At 37.0% G+C, this 22,214-nt stretch overlaps 1 protein-coding gene across 3 annotated transcripts; it reads right to left on the reverse strand.

The window, feature by feature from the left end:
• Positions 1-38: 38 nt before the first annotated feature.
• On the reverse strand, positions 39-16,682 carry LOC117812954 (transcriptional coactivator YAP1-like). Of its 3 annotated transcripts, XM_034683959.1 has the most exons (10): positions 16,626-16,678; positions 16,425-16,498; positions 15,861-16,096; positions 11,556-11,755; positions 10,579-10,733; positions 7,045-7,146; positions 6,710-6,813; positions 5,896-6,014; positions 5,372-5,472; positions 39-3,202 (listed from the first exon to the last, which is right to left on the reverse strand). In XM_034683959.1, the coding sequence occupies exons 3-10, from the start codon at positions 16,065-16,067 to the stop codon at positions 3,021-3,023; spliced, it is 1,170 nt and encodes a 389-aa protein (XP_034539850.1). In that variant the 5' UTR covers positions 16,068-16,096; positions 16,425-16,498; positions 16,626-16,678; the 3' UTR covers positions 39-3,020. The 3 variants fall into 3 exon arrangements, with proteins under 3 accessions (XP_034539850.1, XP_034539849.1, XP_034539851.1); XM_034683958.1 differs by having other exon boundaries at positions 16,425-16,682; XM_034683960.1 differs by lacking the exon at positions 7,045-7,146 and having other exon boundaries at positions 16,425-16,681.
• Positions 16,683-22,214: the final 5,532 nt, after the last annotated feature.

The raw sequence follows: 22,214 nt of genomic DNA on the forward strand, positions 1-22,214 counted from the left end.
AGGTAACCCTCTGTAGTCACATGAAACGACTACTTACATTGTGGTGCATTTGAAAGTTTATTAAACACAAACTCCTTTAAAATGATTACAGTGAGAGTAAGAAGAAATATATTTATATAAAGCACATGCATAAAAAGGTACAAAACAAGTCTGATTGCCTCCAACTCTCTGTAAATAGGATAATGGACAGTAATATATGTAACATACATAGCAGGAGTCATGCATGCTAAGATAAATAATAGGCTAGGTAGTGTGTTGTATTATTTGTATGAACGATAAGTCGCTCCAGGCCCATACTACTTTCACTTAAAAAAAGTTAACTTGTCCATTTGTTCAGGGTGTTGCAAATGAAGTCTGTATTAATGTATACTGTTTATATAAAAAGAAAGCAGGTTAAAAATGCTCTCACCAGAGATAAACAGCTTCAAATTCAGACATTTATAAACACACACGGCAGAAACAACCCAGCAGATAAAAAACAGGTTATATACTCAATATATAGTTTAACTATTAGAGGAGAAATGAAGGGCTCCCCTGATTAATGATTGCCTTCTGTGTTACAGCACCACGTAAAGCTCGCAGATAGAGCAAAAATATACCAATAACACAGCATCCGCAATTAGTTTGTTACTTCTCTGAGGAGACACAGCTGGGTCCAAGGACCCTCTGAAATCTATTTTTAGAGCACATATTTTCCTCTATCCCACTGAGGAAACCGACTCTTTGAGAGTAGAAAAATGGAGCCAAGGACAGAGAATTTTTAAACTCTATGGAGTGGTAGTAAGCTAATTCTCTTGGCACTACAATCATGTTTATAGCTAAAGTAATCACATAGACTTTGCATATCTGATTGATGTTTTGCTGCTCTGCTTTAAAGGTTTTCAATTAGTTCATATGTGGACTGACCACAGCATCAAATCCATCCATGTACTTACAACACAGACATCAATTTGTAGGACTGAACTGAAGGCAGAATTTGAAATAATTATGTCTAGACATAGACATATTGGCTTCTAGTGAATTTGGAAGGAGGTCACAAACACAGAACTAGTTACCTTGTTTAAAAAGATGCATTTTAACCTTTTATCCATTAATGGCTTTAAATTAAGAATTATGTTTTCACTGGTTGTAAAATTGTACCAATCCTTGGAGTACTCTTACAAAATATTTTGTCTAGGATAGTGTGGTCTTGTATGCACTGCATCTATTCTGATTTGTCAAGCAAGTTACTGATTGATGATTTCTACATGTTTCAAGAGTCTGCTGGTTGATTTCTGAAAATGAACGGAGAACAACAGATGCTTGTGAAGGTGATAAAAGTTTGTGTGAGAATTAGAATTTGTAAAGCTGCATTCAAACAGTCAAATGTGCAGACCGTTTACTGTTACTGAACTCAGAAACTTTGTTGTGTCTCAGGTAATAGAAGAAAAAGAATAAAGGAAACATTAGGAATGTTTTTAAGCTAATTATGGTAAAGCTAAGAAAAGGAATTAGACCATTTAATCTCAAAGTTGCTGGCTGGTTAATTGAATACTTTTTGATTTGTATATGAGAAGCTGTTCAGAGCTGTGTTAGCACTGAGGGGTACAAAGTGCCAAAATTTCTGCTGCACACACAAAGGAGAGAAACACCATGCCTGGACAGTTGGACAATGATATAAAAGTTGAAATACATAATGCAATGCGATATAACCAATCTTCATAAAACACTGCCCCTGTGAAGCTTATAATTAATGCTGGAGTGGATCAAAAAACAGGAAGTTTTCACAATAAAATACAACCAAACACATCAACGTGAACTAAATTACAAAACCTGACCTTGTTGTTTCAACGCAGAGGAGGGCCAATACTCTGAAAATACACATCAAATAAAACTCTAACTACAGAGACAATCAGCTGATGCTATTTCACACATCCCCTTTTATTTGTAGTGTAGCTGGTGTCAGACAAGATACGCGAGGGTTTGAGTTTCCTGAGGGAAAATCCTGAATTGTGTTGGACTGCATCACTGTGGACAGGTCGTCATTTACCACAAACACTCTGCATATTCCACCGATCCTAAAATAACTCTACACTGTAGTTTTAGTGCCAAAAGTTAAGACTCCTCTACACAGTGGCACATGCCTGTAGTCTTTCTTTCCTCTAAACTGAAAGGTTTTGATCTTTAAGGACATGTTGTCACTTTCACCACAGATATCTTCCTCAGCTCCACTTTTTCAAAAAGCACACATTAGTCCATCTTAGTTCTTAGCAGGTGTGTTTTAATACTGTTTTTTGGCTTATGAGCATTTTAAAATAAAGTGTTCTTATGTTCGGGAGTAAATATGCCTCCTTTTTAGTGTTCTTCATCTTCCACTGGGTGTGATCTGTAACAGCAGTAGTGTGAGGTCTGAGATATAATGTCATACACTGTAGTGTAAATCCAGGTAAAATATTGAATTAATTTAGTGTCATCCTGAGGCACATGTTTTGGGCAATTGTCAATTTGCATCCAAGCCAAAACGTACAGGCTGTTTAATTGTAAAAGCACTGCATGTTGGCCTTTTGCCCCACAGGGTTTGCAAGAAAGGCTTGTGTCTGCCTGTCAAAACTGTAACTGCATGCTTAACTTCTTGACTTAAAACTACTCGTTTAAGTATAACCCCAGTGGGAATAATGAAACAAACCTGTAATTTAAAATTAGCCGTGAAGTATTTTACAAGAAACATGTCGAGCACAATCTGAGGTGGATGACTAACAGGAAAGGAGTGTCGTAAAAATGGATGCTCCATCATGCATCACTGTAAAAACCAGGCCAAAAAGAGAGGAGAATACCAGCAGCTTACCACCCTCCATGAGAGACAGGCTTTTCTTTGCTCTTGGTGCAAGTAGTGTTGTTAGCGCTCCATCACACAACAGCATCGTATTCTCTCTGTAGTGTTGTTCGGTACCACTTTGGAAGCCAAAACTCCTCCAGATTTCTCAGTCTTGTGATGAAGATATGTTGTAAAAATCATACTTGGGGCGATTGCTGGGTGCTGTCTATAGCCAGGTGAGCAGGCTGTCTCTGTCCATGTGTGACCCGGAGAGAACGGTCTCCATGTCCATCAGAAGGTCTGAACTCAGACCCTCAGGGATGCAGGGCATCAGCTCCTCACCCTCAGACATGGGGAGCACAGGCATCGACTCCTGTAAGGTCATTGAAGGGGGCTCGCCAGAGTCACCTGGAGAAGTCATGGAAGAATATAAAAAATGCTTACATTTCAATAGCAGCTGTAAACTGCTGTAATTAAACTTTATGATTTAATATTAATAATAATATTAATAATAATCATAATAATAGAGCACTTTTCAAAAGCCAGGTAAGAAAGTGCTTTATATGGGCAGCAAATAAAAGAAGTAGGTCAAAAAACAAACAGAAAATTAGCAGTGTCCTGATGGAGCACTAATTAATCCATGTATAGATGATGAGCTGGATTGGGTGGAGACATTTCCTGCCAATTCAATGTGAAGTCACTTCATGACAGCTATGATACAAATTTCACCATTTATGACAAAGCTTCCTCCCTGGAGTGAGTAAGAGCAGCTCGTTCAGATAACTAGGGAAGAAGGACTTTATCAGGATCTGAGAGGAGGGGATAGAGATATTGAGACTTTTAACAGTAAAATAAAAACGTATTTATTCATTCTGGTTTTAATGAAGGGGTTCATCATTTTATAATTTTAATTTTTTATATCAATTTTAATGTTGTTTTATTATTCTATTGGTTTTTAATTGTTTTTTGTCTACTCAGTTTTGTTGATATTTGTACTGAATTTATTCATGTTCAACGTTTACCCTTACCCTTTTTTATTAATGTATATTTTTATTTTTATTTTAACTGTTTATATTTTTATTGTTATTTTGATGCTTTAACTTATTTTAATTCCACACATTTTATTGTTTAAAGTTATATTTTTTGGCCTTTTTGCCTTTATTTTATGGGACAGCTGAAGAGAGACAGGAATTGTGGGGAGTAGAGAGCGGGAGAAGACATGCAGGAGATGGTCGACTGGCTGGAAATCGAGCCGGCAACCCCTGTGACAAGGACTGTAGCCTCTATACGTGGGACGCTTAGACCGCTAGGCCACCAGCGCCCCTACATTTTATTGTTGTTGGTGTGCATTAGTCTCTACATCAAAAATGTTTCGTTTTTTAACATGTAGCATGTTCTGCCAAAATTTTATTGAAGTTTTTTTCTTATTTTCAATCACTGCAAAAGCACTTTGAATTACCTTTGATTTGTATGAATTGTGCTATATAAATGAAGCTAGATTGATTGATTGATTGATTGATTGACTTATTGATTGATCTTGCATAAGTGCTCCACACCAACCCCACTCATGTGCTGGGCTTGTGTCCCAGACTGCCTGACTAATTTAACTACTGATTATAAGAAGAATAGTCACTTCAAGGTCAAATTAAAAGACTATATATAGGGATAAATCATTTTTGGGTCAGTCAGAGTTTGAGTGTTACACTCCTCATAAATACTGCTGCACAGTTACCACCAACCATTAGGCTGAGTCTTTTTGTCTTGTTTTCACCAGTATAGCAGATACAAAAGCCACGCAATCTTTTCATGAATCAGACCCTGAGTGTGCAAACATTATCTAAGCTTAACTAGTGCACAAGTACAGCTTAAAAAATAGGGATAGTTGAGACATCATCTGGATCCTTTTTGAAGAGGATTTGTAATCTTGTTACAGTCCAAAGTAGCTGCAACTTTAAGCTGTTTCTTTTTTTTCATGTTTGGAAGTCACGAGTCTGCAAAATATAATTACCTGATTACATTTTCTCACTTTTCTGCATCCAACAGCCCCATGTGCTTCATCTCTTGCTTTACCACTGACAGACATCTTTTAAACTATTATTTGTCAGATTTGAAAATAAATAATATTGTTCTTCAATGTCTTTAAAAAAGTTATCACAACAGAACATCAGAGATTTCACTGATAGCTAGCTACTACAGTAAGTGCTGGAAGTTCAAAATACAGAGTTTACCACCAACATGTACAATAGTTCTTAATCCTAAAGTAAGCAAATAGGGGATACCGGGTATGGTTGTACCACTGAAAGAGTTGCAACACCACCATTTCCACCAATCATGGATAACATAGGGGTCACATGATAATTTTAGTGTTTACCCACTTCCTGGTGATTCAGAACCTGCATTCACTTTTTCACAGTATGAGCTGCAGTAGCTCTTATTTTGGATCAGAATTCACTGACTGTTTTAGTTATTTTGTAAAAAAGCAGATCACTCTGATGGAATTTGAAGGAGTATCTTGACTTTGGTGTGTGTGCATGGGTGTGTGTGTGTGTGTGTGTGTGTGTGTGTGTTTGGTATTACCAGTGTCCATGTGATCCACAGAGCTCAACATGTGGTCAGACGTGCGGGGTAAGCTGCTGACGCTAAGTCCGCTGTCGGTGCTCTCGTTGCGAGAGTGAGCGCTGCACAAGAACACATGAGTAAACATTTCTTTATATCTGATTGTAATCTGCTAAGAAAATCAGCAGTTGAACTTACAGTGAACCTTTATGGGTATAACATACGCAACATTTCTTCCTGAAGCTATGGTTTTCACAAGAACTGTTTTCCAAAAGGGAATGTATTTCATGGAAGCTATTGGCAATGAGAAAGACTGATTGTTCTGAGAAGCTTGGAGTTTTTTTCCTGGAGAGACTCATTGTTGTTGAGTCTTGAAATGTCACTCCTTAATACTGTGAGCTACGCATTTAGGACTACATTCATCCCCACTGTGTGGTGATGGCTGCTAAATGCATGAAAACACATTTCACATAGGAAAACACAATTCTCTTCTTTGAGCAAAAAGTTTTTGTAACTACATTGTAGGAAAAAAAATATAAACTCACCCATTAAGAATGGGTTCATGGTTTGAGCCCCTGATCCTCACATCAAGAGATGGGACAAGTGTCTGTGTGTTCCTGTCATGGTCCATCCCACCTGGCATCTGGTTCCTTCCTCCTGCATCCTATAACATATGCACAATAATAATAATAATAATAATAATAATAATAATAATAAATTTTATTTAAAGGCGCCTTTCTCGGCACTCAAGGACACCGCACAGATATAAATATATACATACACGAATTCACATTAAAGGAAACAAAATCAGTCAAAAATGAAAACAATATAAACTAACAAGGGTTAAGAAAAAAATAGAAACAATAACAAAATGACAGTGCAATTGGAGTCAGACGGAGTAAGCGGTTTTGAACAGATATGTTTTGAGTTGTGATTTGAAATGGGGGAAAGAATCTGTGTTTCTGAGTTGAGGTGGCAATGAGTTCCAGAGACGGGGAGCAGAGCGGCTGAATGCTCGGCTCCCCATAGTGGTGAGACGGGCGGAGGGGACTGACAGGTGTATGGAGGAAGAGGATCTGAGGGAGCGGGAGTGAGTGGGAACATGGAGGAGGTCGGACAGATATGGGGGGGCGAGGTTGTGGATGGTCTTGAATGTCAACAGAAGGACTTTGAACTGAATGTGGAACTGAACAGGGAGCCATTGGAGCTGTTGGAGGACTGGAGTGATGTGGTGGATGGCAAGCAAAACAACGCTTATTTCTGTGAATCTAATCTAAACTTACAGCATGTTACAACATGATAACACAAAAAACAACTGAAATGTGAGTTGGCTAAGGTTCATTTGTGTCTGCCTCTGACCTGTGATGGGATTTGTGGAGGGAGGCCTTGTTTGCATCTGAGTCTGTCCTTTTCCTGCCTTTGCTGCAGTGCCAAGCCGAGGAGGCCAGGGTTCATCTTCTGAACTGAAACATAAAATTCATAGGAAAAGAAGTGTTTGAATGTACAGTAAATAACCCAACTGAAATCAAACATTTCTGCAATGACATATATGAGGAACATTTAGTCAGAACTTTGCGATCTTTCTTAGTCTTTGCCAAACAGCAACGTTTGATTGTGGACATTGGAACAATATATTTTCTCAGTGACGAACAAGAATTGTCAATTCAGGAGACACAAATTTGATGGTTTGCTACCTAGACACGGGTCGACCCATGAGGTGTTCTTATTTATGTGATCGATGTAGTACACCTCTCCATCTGCAGTCACAGCCTGCTCCCAGCCTTCAGGCAGTGGACCTGAACAGCAGTGAAAGTACACAGTGAGAAGGCAAATGGTGGATGGAGTGCATGGAGAGTTAAAAGTAGAATCTGGCCCACGTCCTTAAATGTCTGTAGTTTTTTAGTTTGTAGAGTTTTAAAAGGAGAAGTGAAAGTTAGTGGGTGAATTGCTAGAGTTAAGTACGATCTGCAAAATAAATAGTACTAACCTTTGTGTACATTTTTCAAATTCAATGGGTGGTTGTAAAATCAGTTAAAATTATGCATTGGTTTCAATAAAAAGAGGGATTCACAATGTTTTTAAGGGTCTGTTCAGCCAAATTACAATATAAATCGGCAACATCTCTGTGCCCGTTTTTTCAAGGAAACACAGATGAATATTTTCTCCGGTATTAAGTAGCAATGTTTTTGTAGATTACCCAGTGTTACACTGAATGCATCAAGATCAGTTCACAATGAAGCCATTTCTTCTTATGTTCAATGGACTTCATAATGTTGTATAGCTGTGTTCCAGGCTGTGCATGGTTTAAATGTACAGAAAGACAAAATTATATAAGTTCACAGTATCTTAATTAACCAGCAACTGAAAAGTTAGTGGTTTGTGGAATTAGGGAAGGACATATTTCAGGTTAAAACATCTTTGAATTCATGTTAGCTACATTTTGACCACAGCTAACATTAGCTTCAACCATTTCCTAGCTAACCCTTTGATAGTGTTTAATTCTACAGTAAGAAAGGTATAACACCAAGCTGATGGTTATGTAAGCTAAGAGATCGATGAGTGCAAAGCAAGCATTAAACGATGTGACTTTGTTGTTGGTAGCTAAACTCAAATATGTTGTTTCACCTTGGTCAGATTTTAACTTCTTTACAGTTAGCATAATGCTGTTAGCTGGAATTTATGCCTGTCTATACATTACACCAGGGGTTCACAAACTGTGTGGGTCGGGACCCCCTGGGGATAGCGAGACACAAATGGGGGGTCGTGAGATGTCTTCTAGAATGTTTATTTTTTTTTAAAGTTATCTAAAATGAATTATTATTATTACTATTATTTATTTTTGTTTATTTACCTTGTTTTCTTATGTTTGTCTTCCTTTTTGTTTGTACTGTTAATTATTATTATTTCTTTATTATTATTATTGTATTTTTTTGTATTTATTTGTTTTTTCTTCTTTGTTGATTTTGTATTACTCATATATAATTGTTTAACTTGTTGTGAACAAAGAAATACTGAAAAAATGTAATAAAAAAGTCGAAAGACAAAAGTTATCTAAAAATAGTACATTTTACCCATTTATAGTAAAAATATTGAAAAAAATAGTAGCTAAACTTGAATTAAGACCTTGAAAATAGAAAATGTAACGAGTTTTCTGGCTTTCTTTTTGCCAGATGACTCCTAAGTTTAGGGTTAGTGACCAGTTAATTATCAAAAGCATCAGTAACAGTAGGTTAATTCATGACAGCAAAGGAAACACAGACACGTGCTCATATAGGTAGGCTAAATTTCTGCAGACCAGCTAAATGAAGCCACATTAAATCACTTTGAGGGACAGTGGGGGTTGCGAGTCTTTGGCACCTATATTTTGGGGGTCACGGACTGAAAAGTTTGGGAACCCCTGCATTACACAAGCTGTATAAAGGCTAAGAGTTTAGCTACTAGCTCAGAAGTGGTTGAGTGCTCAAGTAAGCTGTTTGTCACTAGCTAAAGATGTATTAAATATTATCTTTAACTTTATTAAGGCCCTTTTACCAGAATTATGCAAGTTTGACTGCTGTTTGACATCATCAATCAGACAATCATTGTGACACTGAGCAACTAAAAATAAATAAAATGATAAATGATGTCTGGACCAACTCCAGACCCTGTTTTAAGGTTCAACATCTCATTCAGTAACACACTATCTACCATTAGAAAACAGCTAATGCATTTATTTGCCTCTGAGTAACATTAACGCTAGCTTAAAATGTGCACATCTCTATTTTAATCAGGCAAAACCGTACATGTTAAGTGCACATGTAGTCAGGGGCGTGTCCAGAACTTTTCGACTGGGGTGGCCCGGCTGAGGCTCTCACATAGGCAGGGGTGGCCAGTGTATTTACACATAAATAACATTTACCCTTTCCGTCTTCACAACCTACTTTCAGTAAAGTATGAAACAGTTGTTATATTCCTTTTGACTTAAAAAAAACCCCAGCTTACCCCCCCTCTAAAAAGAGATGGCACATCTCAAGGGGTTTATCCCAATAAATAGATTTCTTCATTAAAAGGACTCTTTTTTCAAAGTCACATTTGAGGGCACTAATAAAGAAATCTACTGTCAGCCTTTTAACTCATCCCAAATTATAGATTTCAACAGAAACCCCACCTCTAACAAGGCAAATAGCCAATCATAGTTTAGGATTTTGGGGTGGCCTCTGGGGTGGCCAATTGGATGTCAAGGGGTGCCAGTACCGCCCTTGGCCACTCATCTGGACACGCCACTGCATGTAGTCACTCTCTAGCTAACGGCTACATTAGTTTTGAAGTGATTCAATGATAACATGAGCTTTAAATCTGATGTAGTCAAAGTATTATGTTGTTTATGTTGTCTTGTCAGTTAGCACATTTTAGCTTCTCTTGCATTTTTGCTGTCCACCCTGGAAGTATCTGGAGGAATATGTTTTTAATATGGTCAGTTAATGTGCTGCCTTAAACAACCACTTAGTATTTAGATACATGGTGCTAATATGAGTCTATAAAGCTGAGGGTAACAAATCAATGAGTTGCCACAAATTAACTTTGACATAAATTGAAGGTCCACAAATAAGGACTCTGTCTTCAAATGATAAATGCACATCATTTGCAAATGTACACGTTTTTAGTGTAAACTGAAAATTGTAAACCTGCCCATTAATACACTGACAGTCCAACAGGAGGCCTTTTTTAGTAGTATCCTCTCACATGTCTGTCTTCTCACATTACTTGTCTGCTCTACTCACATCCGAAAAACACAACCAAAGAGTTAGACAAGGAATGATTTCTGATCATTTGAGTGAACCGACCCTTTAGTCATTTTAACATTAGTTGTTTTTTTTAAGACTGCAACAGTTCAAAAACTTTGAAACTCATGCAATAATAAATTGAATGTCTTTGATGCTTTAATTTCTTCCACAACTATATTTCTGACCATTCATTGAGAAGCTCTGAATATTAAATAAAAGGGAGTCCCTCTCTCTCCTCTAGAAGTTCTTCCATCATTGACCATCTTTAAAGTCAGTCTAGGCTTTTATCTATGAAAGTTGTTTCCCACCAGAGTCACCAAGGTGATGGACGCAGACACAAAAAGGGAATCCCAAAGAAGTCACACCCAGCAAAAGACCTGGCCAGTTGTCAAATAAGTTCAATCAAGAAAATTAGGACTTGTATTTAAAGATACACAGTGTGTTCAGAGGGGGGCAGTGTGATACCTGCATCTTGATTGATGTTTTGTGGTTGTGTAGAGGGTGCTGGGTTGCTGAGGGAGTGGGCGTGGATCGGAGTGCCAGAGATCGGATGCTGAGCTGCAGCAGACTGAAGCTGTGAGAGTCGGGGGTCATGCCAAGTGGTTGTCTTCTCCACGTGACTGCAAACACACAACAAGTCTAAACATATCAACATATCTGTTTCTGTTAAACTAAAGCAACCTGATAGATGAGAGGTGTGAGGCACATTTTCCCTCTGACCTGCTTTACCTGTACAACCTGATGTGCATGTACGTCTACGCAGTCACTCAGATAAACTACAGTAGCCTCTGACAGGAGTGTGAGCTGTCAGGCCATGTGCTCTTAGGGCTGAAACCAGCTGAAACCATACCGACTAAAAAACTAGTCGGAACATTATCTGTGGCATTGCAACAGTTCAGTCTGAGTCCTGGTAATCTCCCAAGTCTCTCTTCCTTAAGATAAATTATTCTCTCTTATTAGAATAATTAGAAGAATTTATCAGTCTAAGGAAACTATAATTTAACTGAAATAGGTGGAATAATGAGTCAATTTATTCTCTCTTTAAGACCAAATAAAACAACAACTACAGTGTCAACATTTTTTAAAATCTTTTAAGGGTTTTTAGTCATTTATCAAGCAAAAAAAAAAAAAAGAAATCTTGTTTCAGCTTCACAAATGGCACCATTTGCTGCTGTTCTTCATTTTGAATGGGACGTAAGGGGACTGGTTTGATTTCACAATTCATTAAACGACACAAGCAATATGAAGACGTCACCTTGAACTATGGTCATTTTTCACTTACTTCAGATTCATGTTTTTAAACAAAAATAATGTATCGTAGGTTAAAGCCATTAATTGGATAACTGGTCATTTCAGAATTAGGTAAGGAGTATTTTGAAACTGAAACTCTTCCAGTAACCTGCAATGCGATGAATCACTCACAAAGAGAGGTTCAGCCTTACTTGAGAAAATAACGTTGACCAGTGGGCGTTTTCGCCATTTCCCAACCGTGGGGGAGTGGCACGTCGTCAGGTACGATTTGTGTTGCTGCTACATCAGCTGCTTGAGTGGAGAGGGAGTTCACTGGGAGGGAGGCAGGAGAGGAATGGGCGCGGACGTGATGAGGAGTGAGGGAGCTGCACACACCTCCATCAGAACTGGCCTGACCAGAAACAAACAGGGTTTTAATGACTGCCTCAAAGAACAATCAGAAACATAAATCAGAGGGAAGAAAATTTTTAAATGGAAAGCAGAGATTGAGAAACTAACTTGAAGACAGGTTTATAACATACACAAAGGAGTTTCACTGCTGGTTGTTTAAGGCTGTTGGCAGGGTTGTCTGAAAATTCTTTAAGTAGTTTACAGGTGAAACAAGACGACTTAACTTTGAGAGTCATATCTTTTTAACTTACTAAATCGATCAAGATCCAATTTTAAACCAGTTCATAATAAAGACTGGGGTTGTCAGATAAACACTGTTTCATATGGTTGAGTAAACACACCCTGAAAATATAACAAATACAGCTATTTTGGTGAGCTTGAACATATTATGTATTTGATATGACTTAGAAGCAGAAGTCAGTTCAACTTTGGGCTTATTTTTAGGTTAATTTGATTAAAATCCTGTTAATCACATACACATGTATACAAGATTCAATGCATGGTCAAATGTATGGTCATTCCAGCCAAGGAATATAAACATATATCACATGAAATACATTTGAAATACAAAAACTCTACACAGTATTGGCTTCATTTCTAATGCTTTAAACTTAATCCTTGCAGTCAGAGTTGGTGAAGGCCTTCTTTGATTATTTTCTGTAATTTTTCAGATTTTCCCACAAACTCAGATAATGAGTAATCTTACAGTTATGACAGTTTAAAAAATGTATCATGATAAGAAAACTGCAATATAAGTGTTGTTTCTGAGGCATTTTGGATACTACTTAAGTTCAACAAGTACAGTGCTCAGTACAGCAACACTTGTGGCAAGAAGGTCCAATATAATGTTCCAGATACAGAGATGTATCAGAATATTTGCATTGGTCGAATGCTGCGACATCTTTTACAGTCAATGAAAAGTGGAATGAGTAAAATCACATAATCAGAGAGCAGAAAGCAGCCGGACTAACTGTGTGCAAAAAAAGTTCCCAGAGAGCAGAAGGTTGAGCTCAAACTTTTCATTATTGGTAACCCTCTTGATTTCAATATGAAATGACTGTGTAATGTGCATCAAAGTTTCTCCAAAAAAAGGTGATGTCTACCTGTGTGGTACATTTATCCATCTGAGACTGACTCTGAAAGCTGAATCAGTAATTTCAAAGTGGGCTGATCTTTTTTGATTAAAAACATAGGTCTACAGAAGCATGCCGGTTTGTTGTTTTGCTTGAAGTGGGAGCTAACCCCCTCCGAAATAAAGTCTACTTTTGGAAAGTATTTTTAGTCTTAGTCCACCTGTAGCATCTAAAATGTATTTCTTATAAACTTAAGAAGGGAGAAGTGTGAAGGCCTGATGATGTCCCTGCACTACTGTGTCAGCATCTGAAAGAAAAAACAGTGCTTTCCTAATTGTTGATGGTGGACAATGCATGTATATATTTTCTCAATAAAGACCTAGACTTGTCAATTCAGGAGACAAAAACATTCAGCAGAGATTTATAGAGGGCAGACAATATTTAAATGTAAGACTTTTGGAACTGGCAACTAAATCAAAATCTACATTATCTTGATCTCTTTTTTTTGTCATTTTCAAGCAAAAGTTACTTTTATTGGCTGCTGTGTTTTTGATTATGTCCCCTGTCTAAGGAAAGTAGTGGTAAAGTGGGAATAGTTTGACTACATTTTTCAAGACATTTAGAGACATCGCCACTTGATTTGAGGTTTTCTTTCTTTCTTCAAACTATTTTCTGACAGTTAGATTGTAATAGGAAGCCTTTTATAAAGCAAAACAGCAATCAGCCTTGTCTTGCTCCATGTATTTTATGTCCATTGATACTTTCTCAAAACTGTCATATCATGTCCTTATGTAGCTTTTAGTCATTTTTAATCGTATGGTGCTATTTGTACTTTTCTTATCTTCTCTTTTTTGTTTGTTTGTTTGTTTGTTTGTTTGTGTTTTGGCTTCTCCTCTACCTTCTTATTTTGATTTTTTTTTAACTCTATTTTATCGTTGTTTAATCTTGATCTTTTTAGGGAGCCTTTTTAACATCTGGCAAGGGACTACGGATGTAAACTAGCCTTTTGGCTAACTCTGGCATATTTACACAAGTGTTAATTAATATGCATGGTCCTTTTAAATAATAAATAATAATAAGCAGTTTCATTATTAGGCAAGATAACAATTATTTCCAAATCATTGTTGATTAAGTGTTAGCCTATTTATTCCCTCTCCTGTAAGGGGATGGAGGTTAAAAAATATTGTAAAAATCTTAATGTGTTGCTATTTATACTGCCACCACTGTCACACAGATGGTAGCGTTATAGGCCTGTTTCTATTTTTTAAGGTCTCCCAGTGTGTAACCTATGGCAGGGCTGCTAGTACATCATGTAGTTTATATAAGGACACATCTGTTATGTATAGAGCCATCACACTGTGGAATAATTTACCAGTCACTATAATTGAAGCCCCCAGTAAAGCCAGTTTTAAAAGACTCTTAAAGGAACACCTTAATCATAACTCTAACATTAATGAATTTTAATGGATTTTAGTAAACATATTGTTTTTTTATTGATTTTATTGCATGTTTGAAGCATTTTCATTTTTTTCTATTTTATGTTTGTAGCATCTTCAGTTTTCAGTTTTTCTACCTCATGTTTGTAGCATTGCTGCTGTATTTTCTGTTTGTAGCATTTTCAGTTTCTCTATCTTATGTCTGTAGCATTTTCAGTTTTTCTATCTTATGTCTGTAGTATTTTTAGTTTTCAGTTTTTCTACCTTATGTTTGTAGCATTTCTAGCTGCTGTATTTTCTGTCTGTAGCATTTTCAGTTTTCAGTTTTTCTACATTGTGTTTTTAGCATTGTCAGTTGTTGTATCTTACATTTGTAGTATATTCAGTTGTTGTATTTCATGTTTGTAGCATGTTTCTGTTTTTGTATTTCATGTCTAGCATTTTTCTGTTTTTGTTTTTTATTTCCATATAGCATTCACAGTCTTTCTTTGTAATGCTTGTAGAATTTTTAGTTTTGTATTTTATGTATATTTTGTATGTTATGTTTTGTTTTATGTAGACCCCGGGAAGAGTAGCTGCTACGTTAGTGGCAGCTAATGGGGATCTGAATAAAGAATAAAGAATAAAGAATCAGGGTGTTGTCTGAAGTTATAGTGGTTAATTTACAATTTAGTCACTTTTATTCTACTTTATTTATTTATGTACTTATTTATTTATTTTAAGTCTAGCATCTTAATTTATTTTAATGGTTTAATATTTTAGTCTTTTATTATCTTAGAAATGTATTTTACTTTGGTGATTTTAATTTCCTGTTTTGAGTTTTAACATCTTATTTTACCTTCAGCGTTTCCTCATTAAGATACCATTATTTTATTTATTTATTTTATTTTTATTGTTTTTATTACTATTGTTGCATATTGTGTTCTTAACCTTAGGATTATGGGTTGGGTTTGGGGTCAGGGCTGGGGGTAGGATCTTTTTCTTAATTTATTCTATTTTGAAGTTATGTACAGCCAGTGGCAGAGCCAGGGGGTGGCCATGGCCACCTCTGAAAACTGATTGGCCACCCCAGTGGCCACCCTGAAATTCTTAAACATGATTGGCTATTTGCCATGTCAGAGGCATTACTTATATTGAAATCAGCTATTGTGTTGTTGTGTTCCAACAAGCTGCAGAGAAACTAGTTTCTTTGCATTTCAATATTATTTTTGTTGATGCTTTGACTTTGGACAATCATCCTCATTTTGAGTCCTTAAAGAGTTAGAGTCAGTTCAGCAGATTTAAATGTTGATACTCTGTACCATTACATTTTTAATGTCAACGTTAGACATCTACAAAAATGTAATATTTTTAAAATGATTTTATAAACGAAGTTAAAGTAGATGTGATTATTGGAAGTAACCCTCTTAGGTTTGGGGTAAGCTCTTAAGTTTGTTTTCCACGCCTGGCCACCCCTTCAACAGTCATTGCCCCAGTTTGGCCACCCAAGTCAAAACTGTCTGGCTCCGCCACTGTGTACAGCACTTTGTGTTACAATGTCATTGTATGAAAAGCGCTTTATAAATAAAGTCTGATGGATTGATTGATTGATTAATACTTGTCTGGAGTGTCCCCGGGAGTCTGGCTGCCTGAAGAAGGAGTCAGGCAGATTCCTCATCCTCATGGGCAGGCAGGCCGGCTGTCTGGCCGACTTGCTGGGGTTCATCACGGCGCTGAACAGGGCCTCCAGCTCCGTCTGCGAGTCCCCGCGAACGTGCACGATCTGCTGCCCGGCCGGAGGCGCGCCGCCGCGGTGCGCGTCCATGTCGCCAAAGTTTTAGTGTCGCAACAAATCTGTAGAAAAGTTCAATCACACAAACAAACAAACACACACACACACAACAAAGTATATAAACGCCAGGCCCGTTCAGACTTGACGCGTCTGGAGTTATGATCGTATTTGTTTACACTTCTCCCCCTCCCCAACCCCCCCACCCCCACCCCATTTGAACTTTTGTGTCCTTGTGCGTCTGTTTGGAGCTGTTACATCTCGGAAGTTAATCTGCTGTGAAAAGAAAGGCACCGATCGTGTAGAAGAGTCGAAAATGTGTGGTTCAGAGTTCGAATCGAAGACAAAAATCAATGTGAGCAGCGTACAACACGTTACATGCCTCCCACATACCTTCAAGCAGCCAGACCGTCCCCCCTCCTCTCTCCCTCTCTCTAACTCTGTAGTCCTGCAGAGGGGAAAATAAACTGGAGAGATTTCAGCCGAGAGAGAAAAACACTTTAGTAGTCGCTGATTTTCAGTGCAAAAGCCTCTTGTAGTGAAATGGAAAAAACACATATGAATCCGATTGGAGAAAACAGATTTCAGCGAGACCTCCAAACTTTTTTCACATCCAGTGTTGAGTCCAGATTCATGTGATAGTGCTGAGGGGCGGGGTTGCAGGGTTTAAAGCTGCCGCAGTTGCAGGGGGAAAAGATCTCACTCAGACAGACAGAAACCATCAACACAGGACATTTAAAACAAGCTGTTTAGGGATGTGTCATTTTTAACTACAGCAGCACAAAAAACATAACCTCTAGGATAAAAAATGATCAGTATAAAAGTCCAGTAATAGTTATTTCTCATTCTTTGGTGTTGTTTTTTGCACTTTCCATTTTTTATTGTCCTTACTGATGTCACACTAAAGGGGATATGATTCTGGGCTGCTGTGCTGGACTCACTCAGGGGCCTGGTGGTCTGGCTTTTGGTGGTGTTGGAGGTGGGGCTGTTGGGGAGGGGAGATTGGGAAGTTGCACTGAGAAAACATCCGCCCCTGATGAGGCCACAGCCGGAGCCTGTGTGCTGCCCTCTGGTGGAAAGCATGCGCTCTGAGCAATGAGGCTCAGCTGGCAAACAGATTGAATTCAACAAAAATGTGTGGCTGGACTTCTAATAATAGCTGCCGTGCATCCAATACGTCATTCAATTATTCAGCCATTACAATCCAGCAGGGGTATTGTGGGCTGTTGTGGACTTTAAATGGTTTCACTTTGCTTCATGAAAAAAACCTTTACTCAAAAACGACCATGTATTTAATCTGGATAAATAATGTATTGTTCTAAAAAAGAAATCCACAGATAAGTTTAACTGTGCAACCAGAGACAGACTCTGCTGCTTGAGGGACTGAGGCTGAAATATTAAATACAAATAGAAAAGGGCCCAGGCACGCAACTTCTGAGCCAATGTTTCTGTTATAAGAACACAATGAGAACTACAAACTATTTCACCATTCCTGTTATTTTCCATTGAGGAGGAGAGCCCAGAGGACACTTATAGTAATAATAATGATAATAATAATCTTTATTTATTTAGCACTTTTCAAAACAGGGTTACAAACTGCTTTACAAATAGGACAGAAACTAAAAGACAGGAATGTGAGGAAGACAAAGAAATAGAATAATAAGAATAAAAAGCAATAACCTGGAGAGGGGTGAAAGCAAAACAAAATGACAGAAAGGAAGATAAAAAAAAAAGGTTAAGATAAAACAATGTTGGAAGACTTAAAACAACAAAATGTAAAATATTAAAAAATTAAAAGATCATAAATATAAAATATAAAAATATAAAAGAATAAAAAGAACAAAAGCCTGCCAGTGATACTGTATGAAAAGGTGACATCTCCTGTTAAAGGCCATCTGAAAAAATGCGTGTTTAAGGATAAAGAGGTGGCGAGTCTGTTGAGCATGTGAGGTCTACCTTATAAAGACCATATCGTGAAGTACTCTGTGGAAAGGGTTAGAGCATGGGTGCAGAACTGCATTTTAACTTCTTGTGGACTTGGCAAAGTTTCCAAGATAACAAGGGAATGACATGAGTCATACAACTTATGAAGTCGTAACTTCAAATATATATTCATTTTATAAAATGTCAACCCAGGGTCAAGATGAGCTGATATTTAAACCTAAATATAATCCCACTTTATACTTTTTAAAAGGAATCTGTTTACTATAAATCTTTTGAGTCCAGTTTTGCTATCTGGACTCCAGTGGTCTATTTGATCACTTTCCTATCACTTTCTATATGTGCTAAAGTTTTTAACTGTTTCGATTGCTGAAGTAAAAAAAGAATTTAATTGAGTCAAAAGACGTTCTGTTTTTTAAGTATTTTTAACGTAGACTTTTGTTGACTCTCGTTTCTTTTTTTCATTTCCAAATTGTTATAGTTTTAATGTCTCTTTCAGGTCTATTCTTAAATTATTGGTACCCTGAATATCAATAAAACTTCTCTCATCACATTTCATTACCCTGAAACTGTTGAGGCTCATGTGGGAACATTCAACAACTTAAGTGCATTCAATCTGTGCTGCAGCATTAATGATATTGACTGTGATTCTGCTTCCTCTGCATTTGAAATCCTGTGACTGTTCTGTGTTTACACTGTGTGATTGTGTATTTCCCTCAGTCTCCTCCACTGCCTCTCGTGTATACATCTACCATAGTGTGACTGATTAAGTCCTGAAACTAAATGACTTCCTGTCTGTATCCTTGAAAAGGTTGCATAAGTCTGGGGTGAAGAAAAGGACAAGAGACATTTTCAGCAGCTCTGAGGAAGCCATCAGTCTGAGAGGTCCCACACCACCTGATACATAACCTGTCATCTGATGGTTTTATAAGGTTTGTATTCTAATTAATTAATATTGTTTATACATTCTCTCAATGTTTCTCTTTCCACAGAATTAATACACTTGAACCCTTTTCATTGCCAGTAACATATTGGCCAAAGTTTATGTATCCATGTCTCCACCTTAAAGGCCCTGTGAGGAGTTTTGAACTGGCTGAGAAATAGACTGAAAATGATACTGATGCCTCTTTATAACCTTCAATAACAAACAAGTCCATCAGCAGCAATACTGACACCTTCTCTGTTGTAATTTTTGATGCCTGAAACCACCCTGGGGGGGTAGGTGCCAGACCAGATGATGGACATCTCGCTTCAGAAACAGCCTTTCTTTGACTGTTTTCATGGAAAATAATCACATTGCCTGATAAAGTTGACTGTTGAACACAACCGGATGAGGCTTTTGTTGAAAACACTACTTTTGCATGTATAGGACAAGAGATAAGAGGTATCACTTTGTCCACAAGGGGGGTGCCAGAATTGATACAAAGCAAAAGTTCCTCACAGCAGCTTTAAGAATCCAGCATATCCAGATTTTATTTTTTTAGAGCAAAAAAACAAAACAAAGTCAGAACTAATTTTATCCAAAAGAAATGTGTGCACAGGTTTGGCTAAGTGGTTAAAGCAGGAGCCCCACTTACAGAGACTGTAGTCCTTGTTGCAGGTTGGACTCCTGGCCTTGACCTTTGCTACATGTCCTCCCCTCCTCTATACTCTCCATGTTTCCTGTCCCTCTTCAACTGTCCTATAAAGGCAGCATGGTTGAGACATAATTGACTATTTATACTGAAATCTTAATATGAAAAAAATGACTGTGTGAGGATTTCAGATGCACTGTGTCAACAAGCAAAAGGTCAACATGAACATAATGCACCACAAACTGGAGCACAGCAGATGGCACTGCGGTACCGTCACACCTGTAACATTGTCAAATTTTTTCTTTATTTGTCACCAAAATAATCTCCATATGGTTTTAAATCAGTGGCCTTTCACTGCCAAGTCGTCTGTTCACACAGCAGGGCAGCTATTAACGAATAATTGGTCAAATCCACCCATGATGTAAAAATGTTATTCCATCACCTTTTATTCACAAACATCTGGCTACCCCGAGAAATGATCTTGCAACCCCCATTGAGGTCAGGACCCCAAGGTTGAGAAACACTGAGTGGAGTCACTCATCTCAGTTGCACTTTGGTTTGCTGACCTCTCTGAGCACCTCTTTTTCATTGCTGCTTCTCTTTTTTCAGGTAAGGATAATCCTCTTTTAATGAAATCCAGGTTTCTGGAACTCCTCCAGCAACATGTCTTCTTGTTCATTTCCAAAGGCTAGACAGAAAATGCAAAAACAAATCTTTTTTTGACCAGTCAAACCAAATAAAATGTTTTATTAAGTACATTTAAAGGAGGTGAGGAGGTGGCCAAGTGGTCCAAACACCCCACATACAGAGGCCACGGCTCTTGACACAGGGGTTGCCGGTTCAATTCCTGGCGGAAATGATCTCCTGCATGTCTTCCCCAACCCTCTTCCCACATTTTCTGTTTCTCTTCAGCTGTCCTATCAAATATAGGCAAAAAGCCCAAAAATCTAACTTAAATTTTTTTAAAGGGGGTGGGGAGTGGACTTTGATATTTCCAGACATAGCTAGATTGGCTGTGTATCCCTAAAACTTATCCTCTTCTATAACAAATTTCCTACCTTGCTAGATACATTTAGTGAGGGCCAATAGCTGATTAGCTTAGCTTTTTGTTGCTCACAGCAGGAGGGAGCAGCTAGCTAGGCACAGTCTGAAGAGAATACGCCTATTCAGCTATCACTGCATTTCATTTAGCTAGGTACATGTTGTTTTTACACTTAGAGTAACTAGTTTAAACTTGTGAGCATTAGAGTGTTCAATTCATCATTTCAATCATTTTATGTCATTTCTGTTTTCATTTTAAATTAGGTTTTGAGATTAGCCCTTATTGGGTTCCTACCTCACCTGCAAATGTTTAATTGAACTAAACTAAACTAAGCTAAACTAAACTAAACTAAACTAAACTAAACTAAACTAAACTAAACTAAACTGTACTGGACTAGACTAAACTGAACAGAACTAAACTAAACTAAATCAAACTAGACTAGACTAGACTAAACTAAACTAGTCTTGACTAGACTAGACTAAACTAAACCAAACCAAACCAGACTAAACTAAACTAAACTAAACTAAACTAAACTTAACTAAACTTAACTAAACTTAACTAAACTAAACTAAACCAAACTAAACTAGTATAGACTAGACTAGATTAGACTAAACTAAACTAAACTAAACTAAACTAAACTAGACTAGACTAGACTAGACTAGACTAGATTAGACTAAACTAAACTAAACTGAACTAAACCAAACCAGACCAGACCAGACCAGACCAGACCCGACTCGACTCGACTCGACTTGACTAGACTAGACTAAACTAGACTGATCTAAATCAAACTATACTAAACTAGACTAGACTAGGCTTGGCTCGGCTCATCTCGGCTCGACTACACTAAACTAAACTAAACTAAACTAAACTAAACTAAACTAAACTAAACTAATCTAAACTAAACTAAACTAAACTAAACTAATGTAAACTAAACTAAACTAAACTAATCTAAACTAAACTAAATTAAACTAAACTAAACTAATCTAAACTAAACTGAACTAAACTAAACTAAACTAAACTAAACTAAATTAAACTAAACTAAACTAATCTAAACTAAACTAAATTGAACTAAACTAAACTAAACTAAACTAAACTAATCTAAAGTAAACTAATCTAAACTAAACTAAACTAAACTAAACTAAACTAAACTGAAGTAAACTAGACTAGGCTCGGCTCGACTAAACTAAAGTAAACTAAACTAATCTAAACTAAACTAAAGTAAACTAAACTAATCTAAACTAAGCTAAGCTAAAGTAAACTGAAGTAAACTAAACTGAACTAAACTAAAGTAAACTAAAGTAAACTAAACTAATCTAAACTAAACTAAAGTAAACTAAACTAATCTAAACTAAGCTAAGCTAAAGTAAACTAAACTAAAGTAAACTAAACTAAACTAAACTAAACTAAACTAATCTAAACTAAACTAAAGTAAACTAAACTAATCTAAACTAAGCTAAGCTAAAGTAAACTGAAGTAAACTAAACTGAACTAAACTAAAGTAAACTAAAGTAAACTAAACTAATCTAAACTAAACTAAAGTAAACTAAACTAATCTAAACTAAACTAAACTAATCTAAACTAAACTAATCTAAACTAAACTAAACTAAACTAAACTAAACTAAACTA

This window comes from Notolabrus celidotus, chromosome 5 (genome assembly GCF_009762535.1).
Source record: "Notolabrus celidotus isolate fNotCel1 chromosome 5, fNotCel1.pri, whole genome shotgun sequence".
Lineage (NCBI taxonomy): Eukaryota > Metazoa > Chordata > Actinopteri > Labriformes > Labridae > Notolabrus > Notolabrus celidotus.